Source organism: Pterocles gutturalis, unplaced genomic scaffold (assembly GCF_000699245.1).
Source record: "Pterocles gutturalis isolate BGI_N339 unplaced genomic scaffold, ASM69924v1 scaffold6690, whole genome shotgun sequence".
In the NCBI taxonomy this organism is placed as follows: Eukaryota; Metazoa; Chordata; class Aves; order Pterocliformes; family Pteroclidae; genus Pterocles; species Pterocles gutturalis.
In genome coordinates, this window is record NW_010138113.1 from 1,017 (window position 1) to 20,198 (window position 19,182).

General features: G+C 45.1%; 1 protein-coding gene across 1 annotated transcript; it reads right to left on the reverse strand.

Moving 5' to 3' along the window:
* Positions 1-16,910: 16,910 nt before the first annotated feature.
* On the reverse strand, positions 16,911-18,635 carry LOC104457685 (vitelline membrane outer layer protein 1-like). Its single transcript, XM_010082848.1, has 3 exons — positions 18,462-18,635; positions 17,757-17,860; positions 16,911-17,205 (listed from the first exon to the last, which is right to left on the reverse strand). Exons 1-3 carry the CDS (start codon positions 18,633-18,635, stop codon positions 16,911-16,913), a joined length of 573 nt encoding a protein of 190 aa, XP_010081150.1.
* Positions 18,636-19,182: the final 547 nt, after the last annotated feature.

Here is a 19,182-nt window from a genome sequence, read left to right on the forward strand (position 1 = left end):
AGAGGGCTATTTTTGTCTCTGACTCCAGGGGAGCTCATGTTTAATCCACAACCATCAGTCTCCACTGTCCATAATACAAATACACAGATTTGTAAGTCTAACCAAAAAAATGATGAGCAGAGTTCCAGAAAGGCTGTAACAATTGCAGTTTTACATGAAACAAGCAAGAGAAAATAAAAGTGGCTTTTTTTCCCCCCAGTAGCAGGAACTGATGCTGCTCAGGAATAGAGCCTGACTCATGATACAAAGAGGTAAGAAGTCAGACAACTAGAGCACAAGTGTTATGAGGAGCATCTGAGAGAACTGGGGTTGTTTACTCTGGAGAAAAGAAAGCTGAAGGAAGACCTTATCGCTCTCTACAACTGCCTGAAAAGAGGGTGTAGTGAGGTGGCTGTCAGTCTGTTTTCTGAAGTAACAGGTGAAAGGCATGTAGACGTGGTGCTTATGGACATGGTTTAGTGGTGGACTTGGCAGTTTTAGGGTAACAGTTGGATGCGATGATCTTAAAGGTCTTTTCCAACCTAAATGACTCTATAATTCTATGAATGTGAAGGCAAAAAAGCACCTGTAAGGGTTTCCAGTGTCACTTACAGGCCCAGAACATCCCATCTCTTCCTTAACCTTGCTCTCGTATTTCACAGGAAAGTAAAGAAATAATCTGGAAATCAGTTTTATACTGAATTTGTCCTCATTTGGTATGATTACTTTGGAAAAAAAATCATCAGCCACCTTACACATCTAGCAATTAATTTGTTTTAACTGGAAAACTCTAGTTTAAGGTGCCCTGTGTGAAAGTCCATTTGTTAACAAAGTATTTTGCTAATAACATCACAACATTTCTTAACAGTTTTGTTAAAAGAAACCTTAGTTTCTTAGTTGCTTACATAGTTTCCTTTGTTTTGTAGTCAGGTGATTCCTCAGTTCTGTCGCTACCAGTCCTGTGGTGTTTTGCACATATGGGCTGCATTATTTAGGACAATAAAACGGTGATGTTTCATTTTCTTACATCAGCCTATACGTGTTACTTGACTAACACATTTTTGTACAAGCTCACACAAGGCTGGTGTGTTTTAGACTCGTGGAAGATGTCTGGCTATGTTGTTTTCATTGTGTGTTTCTTTTTCTCTAAGTCATCACCCACAGTAAATTTGCTGATTTGAGGGTGCCAGCAGGAGCACTTCTACTGCATGGTATCGTGCTTAGCATTTCTGGATGTGAGCTCCAGCTGGTTAAGTAGCCTGGCACTGCCTGATGCTGGGGAGTCCTTAGAGACCTGCGTTGTTCCCTTTCCTAATAGCTGGGGGTCTTGGGGACAGGGTCTGTTTACTGGAGATGGAGTCTGTGGTTATTGATCGCTCCCTGTTCTAAAGGAAGAGCATTATGCAAGAGGACGTGTCTTGGGGAATAATCTAAATGTGATCATTCTCGCCTTCTTAGGAAGCGTGTTCCACATCTGGATCAGCTTATTAAGGACATTTACTAACAAAGCCCTGGTGTGGCAGGCAGGCAATTATTTTTGTCACTGATTTCCCACCTGTTTAATGACAGACAGCAGGACCTTTTAAAACTGCAGGCCTGACAACGTTGTGTTAAGTCTGTTAGTTAGTCTTTAACAGCATGTTTAAACCCCAACCTGAATCCCCAAATATAATCACATTACAGACCAATTATTTTGCTTGCTGAGTCACTTTGTCAGTTTGACAGCATGCCTGGCAGAAAATTTCGATTCCTTTCAATTCTTTGATGAGAGAAATTAATTAATTCAGAGTGTTATTTTGTTTGGATGTATCAAGGTCTGACTCTCCCACTGATTTATAGTCCCCACTGGGAATCACTGGTGGGATTCATTCACTCTCCAGTCCTTTGAAGCTGGAGAGATTTCTTTCGTGGTGAAGGTAATGAGCAGTCACGCTTCTGGGCAGAATTCTTCTTCCTGCCGTGTGGGGTGCAGATCCCTGGTCTCCCTATATTTGAAGTCCTACTTCCAGCTTATTGCTTGTATTGGTCAGAAGTTGACTGTATTTCTCTCTAGCAGCTCTAAACGACCAATGCAACAAGTACTCATAAAGAGCAGGTTGATCCTTACAAAAGACATCTTCCTGATGGATTATTATTTAAAACAGGGAATCCAAAGATGTGTAGACAGAGTTTGGAGATGGGAAAGAATCTTTTATATTTGAACAAGTTGGTCTTGAAGTTAGCAAATATTAATGGTGTTTGAATTTCTGAATACCTGATTGCTTAGACAAGCTGGGTGTCTGCAGTCACTAGTTAAGAGTGAGAAGTGTTAACAGAAAAATATTGTTGTAGGTCTCTGATATGTTTTTCTACTCATTGTAATGGGAAAGGAATAGTATTAGCATTGGCATTTTGAAACTGTTTCTCAAATACAACAAATACCTTATGCTTTAGAATTTATGACTGTTGTATTGCTGTCAGCCCGCTATAGAATAAATCGGCTGTTGTGCTGGCTGTTGACCAGTCACATTAATTGGCCACCCATGTCATAAAGAGTTCAAGCTCTCACCAAAAAAAACCTCAGAGCAGAGGAGAAGTCATACTTTTCACTCTCATTTTGCTAATGAGGAATGACCCACAGAAAGATTAGAGCTTGTGGGAGTTGCCACTTACTACTCTCTTGCTCAGATGTGGTCAGCACAGGTCAGAGTTTAATGAGGGGGATGATAATCCACTTCTAATTTATGGAAAGAAAGATCATTAGAGATCTATGTAAGGACATAGCAGGAACGTGGAGGGATAAAATCAGAAGGGCTAAGATGTGAAGTGGATCTAGTGACTTGTAGGGTCATAAAAGACCAGGAGAGAAGCTCCTACACCTACGCAAGGGGAAAGCAATGAAAGCATGGCATCGTTGCTGAGTTGGGAAAAACAGCACATGGTGAAAAAGATAGGTGAAGTCATTTTGGCTTCTAACTTTTTAAAAATAGATAAATTTTGACCAGACGCTAAACACAATTAAGTTTTCAAAGGAGAAAATAGTCAAGTCAGGAATAAGGAAAGAAGAGGTAGAACAACATGTTTCATAACTTGCATGCATGCCAGTCTCTGAAAAATAAACAAGAAACTGAGTGGTTTGGAGTGTTTCAGGGAGATGTGAAAATACTATTACAGCATACTAATAAAAATTTACAGAGACTTTTAAGTATAGAATAGTGTTACAGTATGTATAAAATTGCATAGTGCTATAGCCTGTAGCTTTGTTCATTTTGTCAAGGACCTTTTTTTAAAAAAAAAAAAAATAAGCAAACTTTCAAAAATAATATTTTTTTTTACATTCTCTCCATGGCAATCTTCATTCTTCCTTAGAAAGTTACCTTTCTATCTGAGCAAAGCTTGCAGTATCTCCACTTTGAGTTTTCTGTCATTCTGCGGTCCAAATAAAATTAATCTCTGAAAAAGTTCTTTCAGATGGAGCTTTACTGCCAAGACAGAGTATAATTTTCACTATTCTCTTGATGATTTCTGCAGCAGAAAGGTTGAAGTGCACAAAGAGTAGTTTTACACCCTCTTGTGGCCATAAAGCTCCCTTTTTAGTTCCAAATTCCGTGAAGCAGATAAAACACATTGCTGCAAAAAGCAAAATGTTCAGATCTTGGAAGTCATCTTCATCTGTGTGCCCTCTCCCTATGATCAAATAGTGTACCTGTTTCCAAAAGGATATATTTAAATAATTGTGTTTTTTATGGAACTTTCCCTTCCACACTGCTGAAAAAAAAAAAAAATCTTATCTGTGACAGTTAGTTTATGCTTAATAGCTACAGTAAGCAGACAGGAGTCCAACAGTACTTTCTTGTCACCTTTGACAAGCTTTGTAGTGTCACAGAAAAATGGCTCTTGGGAATTAAAGAGAAAAAAAGAAAGCTGCAGTTCTGGTTCTACATCTTCAAACATCTTACTTCTGTTGGGACCAGCCCTCTGAGAGGAGAAATTGCTTCAGTACTGCAACAATTTACATATTCTTTCCAAGGCAGGCATTAATGAGAGGTAGTGAAGGTCTGAATATCTCAGTAGTTCTCTATGTTCCCAACTAAATCATATCAGAATACCAGAACCCTTATATCTCTCTTGAGTCCAGTTTTTACGTGAGCAGTTTACCTTTCCTCCTTTGAGAAGCCACACAAGACAGTGTTACCCTTGCTGGCAAGTTACCCTCAGCCTTTGTTTCTTCTAAAACTTCAGAATTTGCTTGGAAATTAATTCTGCAGTTTCACTAAGAAGTATAGTAAAAAGTGTAGGCTTTTCACCAGACCGTGGTGAAATGCAAGTAGTAGAATATATCCCACCTTAAATTTAGGGGGGTGATTTAGCAGTACTATAGGGAAGGTGTCTGAACTCCTTTTACAGTTATTACAGTTATTGAAGTCCAAAGAGTGATTCAGCCCACTGGGTGTGGGTGGTGTTTTTGGGATGATTCTATGATTCTATGACATTAAGTGTCATGTGGTTATTAGGTTTAAGATGGTTGTAAAGCCTTAACCCTGAAAATGTGAACATTACCAAGGAGGTAATTTTCGTAGAATCATAGAATGGTTTGGGTTGGAAGGGGCCTGAAAGATCGAGTTCCAACCCCCGGTGCCATGGGCAGGGACACCCTCCGCTAGACCAGGTTGCTCAAAGCCTCATCCAGCCTGGCCTTGAACACCTCCAGGGATGGGGCATCCACAGCTTCTCTGGGCAACCTGTTCCAGTGCCCCAACACCCTTGTTTATTCCTAATGTCTAGTCTAAATCTACCCTCTTTCATCTTAAAACCATTATCCCTCATCCTATCACTACACTCCCTGAAAAAGATTGCCTCCCCCTCTGTCCTGTAGGTCCCTTTGAAGTACTGGAAGGCTGCTCTAAGGTCTCGGAGCCTTCTCTTCTCTAGGAAAGGAAATTATTTTGAACGTATCTGCAAATCCCCAGTCAAGATGAAGGCTATCAAAAGACTTTTGCTCTTAAGATGGGATGAGGCACGGTGTGTAGCACCATTGTGAGTGCAGTTCTGCTGCCTTTTATGTAAAGAGGAGGTGATCACATACCAGAGATGATAGAAAAGAACAAAGGATGTAGATTGGACATCTCCCATAGAGTCATCCACCTCTCTCCTAGTCTCCCTGCCCTTAAAGAAAAGAACACGGGAAGAGTAGCATACCTTTTTGTGTGTCCCCCCAGCAAAAGACTAAATTTAACAGGTCGTGTTCTGCCAAGCTCCAGTTCTCATGTGCTTCTTATGTAAATGGTGCTACGTATTCCCTAGCTTGCATCAGCAGCCTCTTAGCCTGACTGATTACCTCTTCCTGTCTGTAAATACTAACTGTTTTATTTAATGACTTCAGGTGGACATTTGTTGCTTTCCTTGATACAGGCCTCTGCACGGTGAAATCTCTTGCTTCATGCTGTTGTGGGTAGGGCAGCATTTTCATTCAGGTCATCAGATACTGGCAGGAATCCCAGGGGCAGGGTTGCTCCAGGGTCCATGCTCGTGCTGAGCACAACCAGGAAGAAGAATTGCTGACATGGAGCTCTGGACTCCTTTGCTGACAGTGGACCCATTATTTCAGATGAGATATGTATTTTCAGAGGATCTAGTGTTCCTCATGGCTCATATTTCTGGATGCACTGCAAAATCCAAACGAAAATAAACACTTCCAGAAGATGTTTTTAGTATACCAATTGCAGCAGTTTAATACTATGAAAAAATATAGTAGGAAATATAAGATTTTTTTTTTTTTTTAAATAACTTACAGCAGTAGAGGCCAGGAATTTGGTTGTGGATTCATGACTGCCAACATTTGCAGAAAAGACTCTTCTTTTTAACCATTGTTCAAAGGACTGAGAAGAGCCCCTGGCTCCAGACTGAATGGCCTAAATGCCAGCAACTGCAAAAACCTGCATGTGTTAATATTTCCGTGGTGAATTTAATCCTGCGTGCATACGTGCATATGTTTGCGAGCAAATTTTGAACTAGACTAGCTGGAGGAGACCTGCTTCTGGAAAGACTTGAGGTCTGAGCTGGTGGCTGGGTAAGGGTCCTGGGGTCTGGGCATGGATGTTGGGTGGGCTGACAGCCTGTGCTGATATTTGAGGGGTTGGTGGGTGGGGGGTGCCTGTGAGACGCACGTGCGTGTGCATCTGTTTTGCTAGTGGGTGTCAAGCTGGGGGGAGTCAGTGGGTAGGGAGAGACCTGAAAAAAAAGGTTCAGGCATGGATGTTAGGTGGGCTCAGGGTCTGTGCTGACATCTGAGAGATCTGTGAATGTGGATGTGCTTGTGAACATGGAGAGCAAAAGCGCGTGTGTTCTCACGAGCAGGCTTCAGTCCTGTCCAGCTGGAGAGGAGGGGCAGGACTGAGCTTTTGGTGCTGGTATATGGGCGCTGTTGGTGTTTGTGGGGGTGCTGGCAAAGGCCACATTGCCTGTGGCAGTCTGCCTGGCAGCCCGTGTCAGCGTCCTCTGTGTATGTGTGTGTCTGGGATATGCTCTCAGCCTCGCTGCTGGCTGAACCTGCAAGCATCTGAGATATTTGAAGACTACTTTGTAGCTGAAAAAAAAAAGCTCTGAGTTTATGGAATCAAAGGCATGGACTAAATAAAATTACTCTCTTAAAACAGTGGCCATATGGTATCCTGCTTCCCTTGACTGCAATGACATCTGCTAACAATAAAAGAAAAAAAATAGTCATGTCAAAGGTCGTGTGTAATTTCCATGAGTTACAGAAAACATCCTTTCCTAAAACTCCCACAGCACCAACTGTAATGACTCATTGCCTCTGTTTATTCCCTAATTACAAAGCTTCTGTGTGGGGGTCTCAGTTTTATGACAACAGATTTCACTGGCATCACTTTTGTAATGATTCTTCTCCATGGCATGTTTGGGCCCAAGCATGGATTAGGCTGAGGGCAAACTGGACCTTGGGCTTTACAGTGATGGAAACCTCCAGCATCCACAGCCCCAGCACCTTCTGACTTGTTGCTGAGGAGAAAATTAATTCGAAAATCCAAGGGAAACAGCTGCCCATGGCAAGCGGGAGAAGCAATAAAACTAAGGTTTAAGGCAGAACTAGGTGATATATATTGTGGTACAGCCAGACCCACATAAAGCAAAAGGCCACTTCCAGCTACGCATTCCATCACCAAATGCTTCCCACAGTGCCACCAGTCACACCCTCTTGAAAATAATCCTCATTTACTCAGTGTAGTTTGGAAGCCAGAATGAATTGTTGCAATTATCCAGTCAAGTGATGTCCAGCCTTTAGCTGAAACTTGATAATAAATTAATGTTTTTCTGTCTGCCTCTGGATATAGCCTAATGTGTGCTCCTACCTGTGGCAGGGCCATGATTAGTAGTTTTGGTGGTGATATTGCTGCTGTGATAGGAAATCCTGCCCAGACGAAGAGAAGCTAGTCCCAGAAGGGAGACATGGCACAAAAGGTGAAGCTGCTGTAGGAGCGCTGGGAAAGTTAATCAGAGGGGATGGAGGAGCAGCTGTGGTGGCCCTGAAACTGTGCTGGGTGAGTTTGCTGAGGCTGCTCAGAGAATGTACAAAAATGATGTTTGAAAATAAGAAGGAAAAGGTAAAATTTGAAGAAGGAAGAGGCGAAGAGTGAATGCTTTCCCTCTTAGTTTCACCCCTGATCAGTATGAAGATTGGGAGAAACAAAAGAGTTTTGAACAGGTCTGAGTCATGTCTTCTAATCAGGGTGTGAAGTACTTTTCTGCAGAGTCCTCTCTCCTCCTCAGTGTGTGCTTCTGGGAACCTGTCTTCCTAACTGAGGTGGCTGTGGGCCTTGCGGAGAAACTTGCATTGTCTACTTGCTGCCTTAATACAACCAGAAAGAAATGTGTTTGGGGTAGTTGCTGTGTTTACAAACACCCACTTTTGATGATTTTGGTTCCAAAGGTGGCACATCTTATCACTGATTTATTAATGTATTGTCCTAATTATTCTGGACCTACAGATCGTAGTGTCTCTGAAATACTTTTTCCCTGTTATTTACTGATTTTAACAGGGTGGTTAGGTACAACAAAGGCTGCCTCTCCCTTGCACAGGATATGCTCTAGCTTATTTTAGTGGGGTTTTCCAAAAGAAAATCAAATCTCATTTTCTTTTTTTGAATCTTCATTTGAACAGTCATTCTTTGTGAAAGAGTACTAAGAGGAGTTTCTTTAGACTCTTAGGTAAAGACTGCAGAAAGAAATAACTGTCATACATTCAACACAAGGAACTGGAAATTTCAAGGAGCTGGAAATGCCTCTTTTCTACCAGCCTTTTGACCAAGCTAGTGGGAGTTGCCCGACACGTAGGCTGCAGCCTTAGCAATAAAAACTTCCCAGCAAGTCCAGAGGCAGTACTAACTGTCAATTTGTTTTTTTTCTGCACTGTTCAGGACAGCATCACCTAACAAGGACTTTCACTACTCTGTCAATTACATTTTTACATTAAGAACCTTCAGCACATTCTTCCTGTGCAAAAGAATGATTCAGGTTCTTGTAGCTGTTGTGGCTGCCTTAAAGTATATTACTCACTTTGCATGAAAAATAATGCTGGAGCAATATGACTCCCCAGTTGCTGCTCCGCAGCCCTTTTGTGGTCTTTGGCTCACTCCCATTATAAATCTTGTCTTTTTGGTGTATTTCCAACTCACTCATTGAAAGTTTCGTCAAACTAATGCTCAACATTCAGGATGTTGGTTAGGAAAACTATCCAGGAGCTTAAAAAGATGCAGATGCCTTAGTCAAAGGTAAGCTTTCCTGAGACATAACATTTCTTCTCAGAGCTGCTGGAGTTCACATGAAAAGCCTTGGGAAGGGAGGCAAGAGCAGAAACCCTACAGCTGTTTGATGTGGTTTGAGGCTCTAGGTAACCTCCTACACTAGAGACCTTATGTACATAATAAGATTGTGCCTGGTCCAAACAGCTTCCAGCCCAAAGAAAGAGAAGCCCAGTGTATAGATGAGGCTCTGTCCAGAAGTGCTCTGGGTTGTCTCCCTCTGGGTCACCCCTCTCTTGGGGTCATCTCTCTCTCTTGGTCAGCTCTCTGTCTCTTGGACACTTGGACTCTAATCTCTTTTCTGGGATTGTGGTTTTGGGACTCTCGTGCTCCAGGATCATTAGCCGGGAACAAGCTGAGCCTCAGTCACTGGGTGGTAAGCAGTCATACTGTGTATCACTCATTTGTATATTTGTATATATTACTATTATTGTTATTATCATTATTATTTTCAGTTTTATTGTAGTTTAGTTATTACATTGTTCTTATCTCAACCTATGAGTCTATTTTCCCTTTACCCATTTAATTCTCTCCCCCATTCACTGGAGGGGAGAGGGGGGAGAGTGAGTGAGTGGTTGTCGTGGTCTTGTACTGCTAGCCATGGTTCAAAACCATAACACCATGATTTTATTGTTTTATTTTCACTTAGCTTCAGCACACAAGCTATTAAAGAACATGGCATGCCAGCAGGGATGCTTCATTATCTGGGCTCCAGGCAATCCAGCCTGGACGCCAGCTCCTACCAGACTGCAGTGTAGTGGAATTTCTATGGGTTTTTTAATTAATACAGCAAATACAAATGTCAGATGAGGTTCAGATATTGAACCTGAACTTAGCATGGGGATTTTTCAGCCCAAGAAAATAACACTAATATCAGGACGGTTTTATGTTCTTTCTCCCTGTTGCAGTTATTGTGAGATGATATCTGAAAGTGCTACAAGGAGCAGAAAAAAAGAGGTATAATAAAGGCATCAATTTAGGTTTAAAACACCTTCTGTACCTAAGTGGAAGATGCAGGATGACACTAAGTAATTTTTAGGCCTATTACTTTATTACAGATGACAGAAGTGCATTTGGACAAACCTGTATGAGCAGACAAGCAACATTTAGAGAAGAAGGGGAATCGGGTGCTTAGACAGTAGTTGTTTTTTGACAGGCCTTTGCGATGAACCAGGAAAAGAATAGTTGCATAATGAGACTTTGGAACATGTACCACAACTACAGTCAAGACTACAGACTCTAGCAAGACATTGAAATTATAGCACTTTCTTGGTATCTTGTTCTTGTGAAACCACATGTTACTTGCACAAATTTGAGGCTTAGAAGGCACAGTAAGAGCAGTAAATGGTGCTGGCTGCTTTCTTGATACAATAACTTTATTTTTTTAAATACTTCAAAATCATGCAAAAGAGAAGAAAAATGAGAGGTGATGTTTTATTCCTTCTATTAAGACTCTCCTCCAACAGTATCTCCATTGCAGCTTGGTATTAGGAAGCTTTCAAAAGGTGTCCTTGTCCCCTGAAATGGGAAGAGAAAACCCCATCCTTCCCCAACAAAACCAGGTGTGTAGACGTTATAGCTTAGAAAAACTCTAACTGCCTTTGCTAAAATGTTTTGGTTAAAGTGTGTTCCTGAAATGGTTATGAAAGCTCCAGGTGACTGTAAAGAGCAGCAGTGCTGGAACTGGTCCCTTTGCAGGCCAGGGAGCAGGCACCCTGCCTAGAAATGTGTCCTTTCCTCTTCTTCAGCAAGGCCAACTCCAGACCTTGGCAAGGGATCAGCTCCTTCATAGATGTACAAAGGAACCTGCTCCAGGTATTGGCAAACTGGCCTGGGTGTTGGCGTGTCCCTCCACTCTTCTTTCTTAGGCGGAAACAGCAGCATTTGAAAGCTACTTAAGAGGCTGATTACTCGTAAATCAGCTTCTGAAACCTGTGTAGATCTGCACTCCATGGAAATGTCTGTGCAAACACTGTGGTGAAGCTGGGCAAAGCAAGGAAATCTCAAACGCAGCAACGAACAACAGAAGCATGTGTCTGAAGTAATGGTTGTGGCTGATCTCTATTTTTGCTAGAAAATCAAGGGGAAGATGTGAAAGGTTAAGGGACAGAAAAGAAAAAAGGAGAAAATATTCAGGCCAAAAGAAATGAGGGACGATACTGGTTTGCATCAGTAGAGAGTGCAGCCCTTTTTTAACTAATGAACTTTCCTGAGGTAAGGAATTGCATCAATTCATCTTGAAATGACACTTGACAAGAGGCAAGGTGTCTGTTATAATCTTATTTAATAAACTGTTCAGCCCACTTAAATATGCTTTCTATCTGCTTTATCTACTGGAAGCATATGCTTTAGCAATTCATTAACCTCCCTTCTAATTATGAGGATATAGGCAGCACCCTGCTATGACCCTGCAGAACCACAACACAAGAAATTTTGTTCTTTCACGCAAAGTACATGTTCATTTCTGAACAGAAGCACAGGAAGGTCAGAGGGATGTAGCTGTTTGTACCCTCCCTTGGATTTACTGAAGTAATTACTTGTTGTTCAGAATTAGCCATTACTTCAGTCAGGATTTTATTACAGGTCAAAGACACACTTGTGGAAGCAAAACCAAATCTCTTACTAAAATAGAAAATAACATCAGATACAGTATTTCTGCTTCAAGGAAAATATAAATAAGGGCTTCATTAAAGATGTTCTCGGAGGAAATAAGCTGGCTTGGAAAAGCTCTGAGCTTCATGGGTATTTGCTGAACATGGAGCCAAGTTCAAACTCTGCTGGAGATGTGTTACACTTTTTCTGAAGGGAATGTGATGGGCTCAGAGGATGAGAATTCTGATAAGCATAAGACAGCTTGTAGGCTGCAATGTGTCCCAGTGCAGTTTACTTTCCAGTTTAGACTGGAATCCAACATTTACTGCTTTAAGGAGGAAACAAGAAAGTTTCTGGGGCAGTTTTGGGGCTGACTCCTGTCTTGAAGTTAGTTTGTTTGAAATGCCCAGTGCCCAGAGGTGAGTTCATGCTGTCTGACACGAACATTTTGCAAGGCTTTGAAAACAGCTATTTTCCAGCTTTAGTATTAATTATTTCAGCTCATATGATCTTTAGGCAGTTTTAAATCCACTTGTTTCAGGGTCTGTAAAGTGCCTTGTACTGCATGTATCATGTGTCAGCGATGTCCAAAGGCTGCTAAAGCACTGGGGGAACCAAACCTTGGAAAGAAAATGAGGAAGAACAAAATGTTGTGTGTCTTCCTTCAATAGTCCTAGGAGAAACACTAGGAAAATTTCCAAGGAGTTTTTCGTCCTGCTCTATTTTATTGCTCATATTTATTCTCTCGCTCCAGGAAGGGTGTCCCAGGTGTTGTGACAGCTGGGGGACAGGCCTATGACTTATTAGAAGTGCTCTGTCACTTCACTAGCACATGAAGAGGATACACGTAAATGTGTGTGTGCAAATTGTAACAAAGATAAGAGCATGGACCATCCTCTTTGGTTGCACAGTGCCTAGTGGCACAAGGGTCCTGGTTCATTTCTGGGGTTTTGCATATTAGGTCTGTCACCAGAATAGACAATTAAAATGTGACAGAGCTCCTCTGATAGTACATGGACTATCAGGTGCAAACAATAAAATGTGAATACTGCTCTAAGCAGCTGTCACATCAGTGCTCATGTTCTCCACGTGGCCCGGTACTTAGTGAATAAGGAGAGGTTTGAGAGAAAGCAGGCATTATGCCGTGTCTCGCACAGAAAGAGGATTGAGCAGAAAGTTGTGCACAAAAATCTGATGTAGAAGAAAATGTGGGATCAGTAGGAAAGCAGTGCTGAGCCCCGATGAGACAAGGCTGAGGATGAAAGTAGGTCTACCTTTGCAGACTTGCTCTGAACAGATATGAACATGGTGCTGCTTCTGCCCTGGACTGGGTACTGCGTAGCTGTGATGAGCGTGGTGCTGGACTGGTAACACTGCTGGGAGGTGATGGCTATGGTGCAGGCGCAGTGCTCTGTTAACCACAACAGCAGAGCTAGCTCACAGGTGTCTGTGGACAACACGGCAGTACATCCAAAGAAATGTTCCCCTTGGGTGCATGTCTGAGCTCAGTTGAGACCTTTGTGGTTTGTGCTTTGCTTGCTGGAGGGTAAATGACACTGCATTGCGTTTACTACCTGTTGCCTTAAAAAAGATTTTACCTTGAGGATATTCCCGGTTGCACTTCTTTACTGCAATGTCATTCCAAAGGCCCTTCTCTGACTGAGTCAGTCTGTACTGGGCCATAACTGGGACTTTCTGAGGAGGAAAGATGGTTGCTTGCTTGCACAGAACAAGACCACCATCCCTCCACAGCTACAACACACTATTTACAGAGGTGCACCCTGGGTGTTATATTTTAGACCCAGCCCCTATCCTCCAGATGCTCAAAACCATATATATGTGAATAACAGACATTACTACGTTAATGGTGGTTGTTGCACATAACCTGCGTGTTTTGAGGAAGTGTTGCTGTGAATGTCTTCACATAAAATTTTGAGCACCATGCATGCTCTGTCCAGTTCATGGGGGAAGAGTAGATGCTGCTTTACATCAAAGGTCCCTAAAGGCAAAATAGGCATGAAGTGAGGGGTGGAAGATTGAACATCTCAACCAGCCCCTGCTGTGCATCAAGGTAAATAATAACTGCACCACAAGCAGAACCATTATTGAAAAGCCTTGTGTTCCCATCTGGTATATCATTCAGGTTTTCCTGAGTTGAAAGGGGCCACACGCTGCTGTGAAGGGACAGAAAGTGAGCGCTTGACATGAGCCTTGTCACTCTGTGGTGGGCTGCAGCAAGCCCTGAGGTTCCCTGTTGTAGAGTAGTGACATACATAGTACAAAATCTGACATTAATCAAATAATTAATTTGGAGGAGTAATGGACATAGATTTCTCTTCCAGCATTTCACTGTTAGATCTTCTCAGTCCAGAAACTGGGATACTTATTATTCAAGAGGACCTGCCACTGCATTTGGATTCAGCCCAATGAAGCATTTTTGTTGTAATGGGGAGAGCTAAGAGCTGAGCGGGAAGACCATGAAACGACTTCTAAGGCTAGTTCTAGTTCTGTTGCAGGAGCTGCCTGTGTAGACAGAATGTCTCTTTCATGTTTAATGCCATGGAAAGTGCTGTGTACAGCAACTTAATTAACTGAATGAGTAATACAAAAGTGATATAATCATACAAGGGTAATATAAAAATCTCTTGAGACATTCATGACAAGAATCCCATCTTTTTTGTCTCAGTTTATTTAAGAGTGCCCTAGGGGAATTTTTTTTCCAGGAGAAAAGCTGAGTTATGAATTTTCCTATTGTATCTAATTGTAAACAGAGATGCCCACAACAGAAAACTGAGCTACTGCAAGAGTGCCTTTATCTCTTAAAATTGGATACCCACCCATGAGGACGTGCGACCTTGCTGCCGGCTCATGTACTCAGTGGTTCTCTTGATTTTAGATCTGGTGCTCTCCTGAGATAATGGATAACTCTGTGGGGCTTACCAGTATAGAGATGGAATAAGATAAGTACTTGGTGACTGACCGAATGGGGAATAAAAACATAACCGCTTGAAGTTTGGTGGCTTTCTAAGATGGGGTCATGGCATTGGTGGATAAGGGAAGAGCAACTGACACTACCTGGACTTGTGCGAAGCCTTTGACACTGTCCTGCATGACATCCTTGTCTTTAACTGGAGATAAATGGATCTGAACAGATGGACCACTTGGTGGATAAGGAATTGGTTGGATGGTCACACTCAAAGAGTTGTGGTCAATGGCTTGACGTTCCATTCGAGACTGGTGACGAGTGATGTTCTGCAGGGGTCGGTATTGGGACCAGTGTTGTTTAACATCTTTGTTGGTGACATGGACAGTGGGATTGAGCGCACCCTCAGCAAGTTTGCTGATGACACCAAGCTGTGTGGTGTGGTGGACATGCTGGAGGGAAGGGATGCCATCCAGAGGGACCTGGACAGGCTTGAGAGGTGGGCCAATGCAAACCTCATGAAATTTAACAAGGCCAAGTGCAAGGTCCTGCATGTGGGTCGAGGCAATCCCAAGCACAAATACAGGCTGGGTGGAGAATGGATAGAGAGCACCTCTGAGGAGAAGGAGTTAGGGGTGTTGGTTGATGAGAAGCTGAACATGAGGTGTCAGTGCGCACTTGGAGCCCAGAAAGCCAACTGTGTCATGGGCTGCATGAAAAGTGTGACCAGCAGGTGGAAGGAGGTGATTCTCCCCCTCTACTCTGCTCTTGTGAGACCCCACCTGCAGTACTGCATCCAGCTCTGGTGTCCTCAGCACAGGAAAGACGTGGACCTGCTCTAACAAGTCCAGAGGAAGGCCATGAAGATAGTCAGAGGGCTGGAGCACCTCCCCTATGAGGACAGGCTGAGAGAGTTGGAGTTGTTCAGCCTGGAGGAGGAGCTGAGCAGGAGGTCTTGATGCTGAAGGAGGTAGTGTTGGGTTCAGGAAAGGTACCTATATGATGGTACATTTCTGACATCACTGCATGTGAAGTACTGCGGTCTTGGAAACAAAAATCCTCAAGGTGCCTCATTTGCACCAGGCACCCGGAGATGTTGAGATCTTGGGCTGATCAGGCTGGAAGGAGAGGCACGGAGCTGGGGCCAGGAGCTGCATTGTGTGTTCGAACCTATTCATGGATGAATGATTGTGTGATAGTCATCGTTCCACATCCTAAGCACTGTAATGGAGAGAGGGTGAACAGTTCCCCTTCCTCTCCTTTGAAAACACAGTTTCTGCCAAGGCAGATGATCCCCTTCTCCTCCTTCACTGTCCAGCCCCTACAGTCCTCCCTCCTGCCTTTCGTACAGGTGTGGGGATCCTCTGGGCTCACTCCCAGGCATTTGTTAGGTTATAAATTTGCTATAAAGCCTAACCACAGTGAACACATAGACCATCGAGAATCAGAGTGGCAATACCAGGTGGAGCAACCAGTAACCTCAGCGGTGCCAACAGAGCTACAGACCTGCTCCCTGTGATTATCACAAGAGAGCAATCAGCCCCAGGCCCCTGGTAAATACCACTAAAGAGTCAGTGGGGCCACACCCTCCCCAGAAGGCCCTTCAGAGGCGGGGGGGAGCACTGACAGGGGCGTGGGGCTCATAGGGACTGCAGGAGAAAAACGTTTGGGGACATTGTACAACTTCTTATGAGGTGTTTTAAGGGAGCTGTGGGAAAGTGCAAAACTTGTTTTGGGATGTTTAGGGGAAAGATCAGAGGTGGTTCTGTGGAGGGTACTGCTGTGAGGGGAAAGGATAAAAAGGGGCTGGCCCTGGGTAACATGTGGCTGGTCAGTGCGCTCGTCTGATAAAGCCCTGCACCCCATCACCACAGCCTATCCTGCAGTCTTACTAAATATTACCATGTTATGATGTAGATAATTATTTACACTATTACTGCTAATTACTCTTACGTTCTTTCTATCCACCTTCTGTGTGGGCACACCCTCTATTCTGAGCCCGTGTCAGAGACCAGCAGCACCTCCAAGGCAGAGCAGTGGGCAGGAGCACGAGAGGCCCGTGCCGGCAGAGGACCATGAACCCCCGAGGCTGGAGGGTGCCGGTGGCAGCACCTGGGGAAAGCGGGGCCTGAGGCCAGCTCTGGGGCAGAGCGAGTGTCTAATGCCAGCTACCAGAGAGACCCATTTTCCAGGTGTGGGTGCGTATTTCACCAGCAGACATTAATCCTGATCCACTGGAGAGGAACTGCACCTGCTGCCCACGCTGTTCACGTGTGTGCGAGCACCATGTGTGTGAGTCTACGTGGGTGTAGGCATGGTGTAAAGGCACTGCTCTCAGTGTTCTTCAGTGCTGGCTGTGCGTGTGTGTGTATGCACATGTGCACCTTCTGGTAACCTGTCATCAGCTTCACTGCAGGCTGGACCTGGGAGCAAGGAGCGCAGCAACCTCACATCCACTGGACGGGGCAGGAGGAAACCCCCCGGGTGCTGTAGCCACAAGATCTGGCTACCTTTTACAAAATGTGACAGAGAAAAATGTACACTGCTCCTTATGCAAGGACAGATTGAAGGTTTAATGGTGGATCACTATGTAGATGCTGGCATGGAGTGGGGTGTAGAGCTCATTCACAGCAGAAGGCTCTCACGTCATTGAGAGCTGTGTCATCCCGTATTCCCTGGGGTTCCTCCACCTTTGTCTGGAGCCCACAGATGGACCCCAAGGTGCATCTTTCGCTCCATGGGCCGAAGTGACCCCCTGAAAGTCCCCAGCCCTCCAGCTCTGTCCCATCCGAGCAGGCAAACCTCACGTTGTTGGCCGCCGTGTCGTCAAGCAGGTGCTGCTTCTTTTCCACACGCAGGGAGAAGGAAACCAGCTTGTTGCTGGGGCAGAACTGAACCTTGGTCCAGTTTCCCCACCTGCCAGAGAAGAAAACAACTTGCCAAGATGTGCTCAGCTGTTGCTGTGCTGCAGTCAAGACTGCAACTCTCCTGGGATCCTGGTAGTCCTGGGGCAGGGCACCTACACAGGGATGGTGTTTTCTGAGAGCACCTGTTTCACATTGCTTCCCCATCACCCCCTACGTGCCTGGCCACCATCAGCCCTGGGCTGCCCTATTGCTGCAGGACCCCTTGGGAATTTCAGCTGCTTGCTTTGTCCCTGTGACTTAATATCAATGTCCTTTTCAACGTAAGCGTTTGAGGAAAAGGAGAAAGCACAGGTTTAAGATCTGCATTTTTTCAACTCTCCTTCATCTTTCAAAGTACTGTTCCTTTCCCTGGGACCAGATCTCTGCCCTAAGGCCTTCACACTTTGGGGCCAGGGGGACCTCATCCACCTCCCAAAGTGGGGTGGGGAGCCACCTTCACAGGGGTGTGGGTGCCCACGAAGAAACCATCACGCTGGTTTTCCTTCATGCTCCTGAGAAGCTGCCACCCTGAAGGAGGACGAGAAAGCGAAGACTACTCACCTCCCCACGGTGGACTCGATGATTGTGCCGTCCGTGCAGAGCAGGCGGATGCCATTCAGAGCTGTGTCATCACCAAACAGCCAAAATCCCTGGTAGGGCTGCACCTTAGAAGAGGGGAAGAAAATGGGAGAGGTCAGCACCCTCCTTCATTTAAAAGAAGAGCTGAGGTGAGCCCTCATGATGAGGGGTGGTAGGAGGTTCTGGGGACAGAACCAGACACAGTAGTGCTGCTGGGCAGGGCTGTGAGGCAGCTCTGTGGCATTTCTCAGGGAGCCCTTTTTGCTGTTGTCCACCTCTCCTTTTTCTTCAAACTGGGGATCAGGGGCTCTGGACACAGGAACACGTGGTGGCTGCTGTCCCAGGTCATGCCCACCCTCTCTCCAGGTGCTGTGACACCCAGAGCTGGAGTGCTGGCAGGTGGGAGTTGTCCCAGCCCCTTGGGAACAGGCTCTGCAGTACCTACTCCAGGTCTTTTCTTACCCCACGGGCTCCTCTGCTAAGAAATTGCTCACTGGCAGAGAGCCTGGAGAGCTACTCTCCGCTAGAGATCTATTGCTGATAAGCCAGCAGGAGCGATGCAGATACAATGCAAACTGCCGTGATGGGACAGAGTCTTGTGGCCAGCCCTGCTGAGACCAGAACAAAATAATATTGTTTCACATCAGGGTTTTTTTTTCCCACCCCAAAGAAGAAGTGAAACCTTACCTTCAATTGGAATCCCTTAGTGTAGCCGCTGGGACAAAAGTGTTGGTGCCCCCAAGAGCCCCAGGGGCCTCCGTTGGGCACCGTGAGGATGGACTCGCATTCCCGAGCCCCCGCTCCCCGGAGGCAGCAGGAGCCCAGCAGGCACAGGACAGCAGCCGGGAGGAGCAGCTGCATTGCGGGGACCTGTTAGGCACCTCGCTGCATGGAGGCGATGGCATGGGGGAATTTATGAGCCAGGAGAATGGGTGGGAGTCCTCAGGGAATGTCAACAAACCCCACGGGGAGCTCTGGTTGTTGCTATGTACTGCTCCTGTTGACTGCCTGTCCCTTGGCAGTGGGGCCACCCTTGCCAGGCAGGAGGAGTGTCACTGGTGCATGCTGACTGGGGGGCTCGCGGGGCTGGGAGAACTTGTGGATGTGAGGGAAGGGAAAGGGGCAGAGCTGGGACCATTCCCTGAGGGGGTGCTGTGGTTTTGAGGAGGGTCCTGGGGCAGGGGACATACACAGGGATGGTGGCAATGCTGCGAGGAGGGTGCTGGAGAGAGCAAGGTGGTGGACTGGGAAGGGAAGAAACCTCTGAAGGGGCTGAGGCAAAATGGAGGTGGAGGGGTCTCAGGGTCCTTTGCCCTGTGGAAGTCTTCACTTGCTTCCTCTCCCTCGCTTTCCTTCTCTCCTTGCTGTCGCACTGAGGTTGAGGAAAGTGCCTGCACTGGAAGCCATG

Coding starts and splice junctions, on each gene's coding strand:
- LOC104457685 (XM_010082848.1), bottom strand. CDS start 18,635: ATGCAGCTGCTCCTCCCGGCTGCTGTCCTGTGCCTGCTGGGCTCCTGC. Junction 17,861..18,461: donor CTAAGGGATTCCAATTGAAG/GTAAGGTTTCAC, acceptor CCCTCTTCTAAG/GTGCAGCCCTACCAGGGATT. Junction 17,206..17,756: donor ATCGAGTCCACCGTGGGGAG/GTGAGTAGTCTT, acceptor CTTCTCTGGCAG/GTGGGGAAACTGGACCAAGG.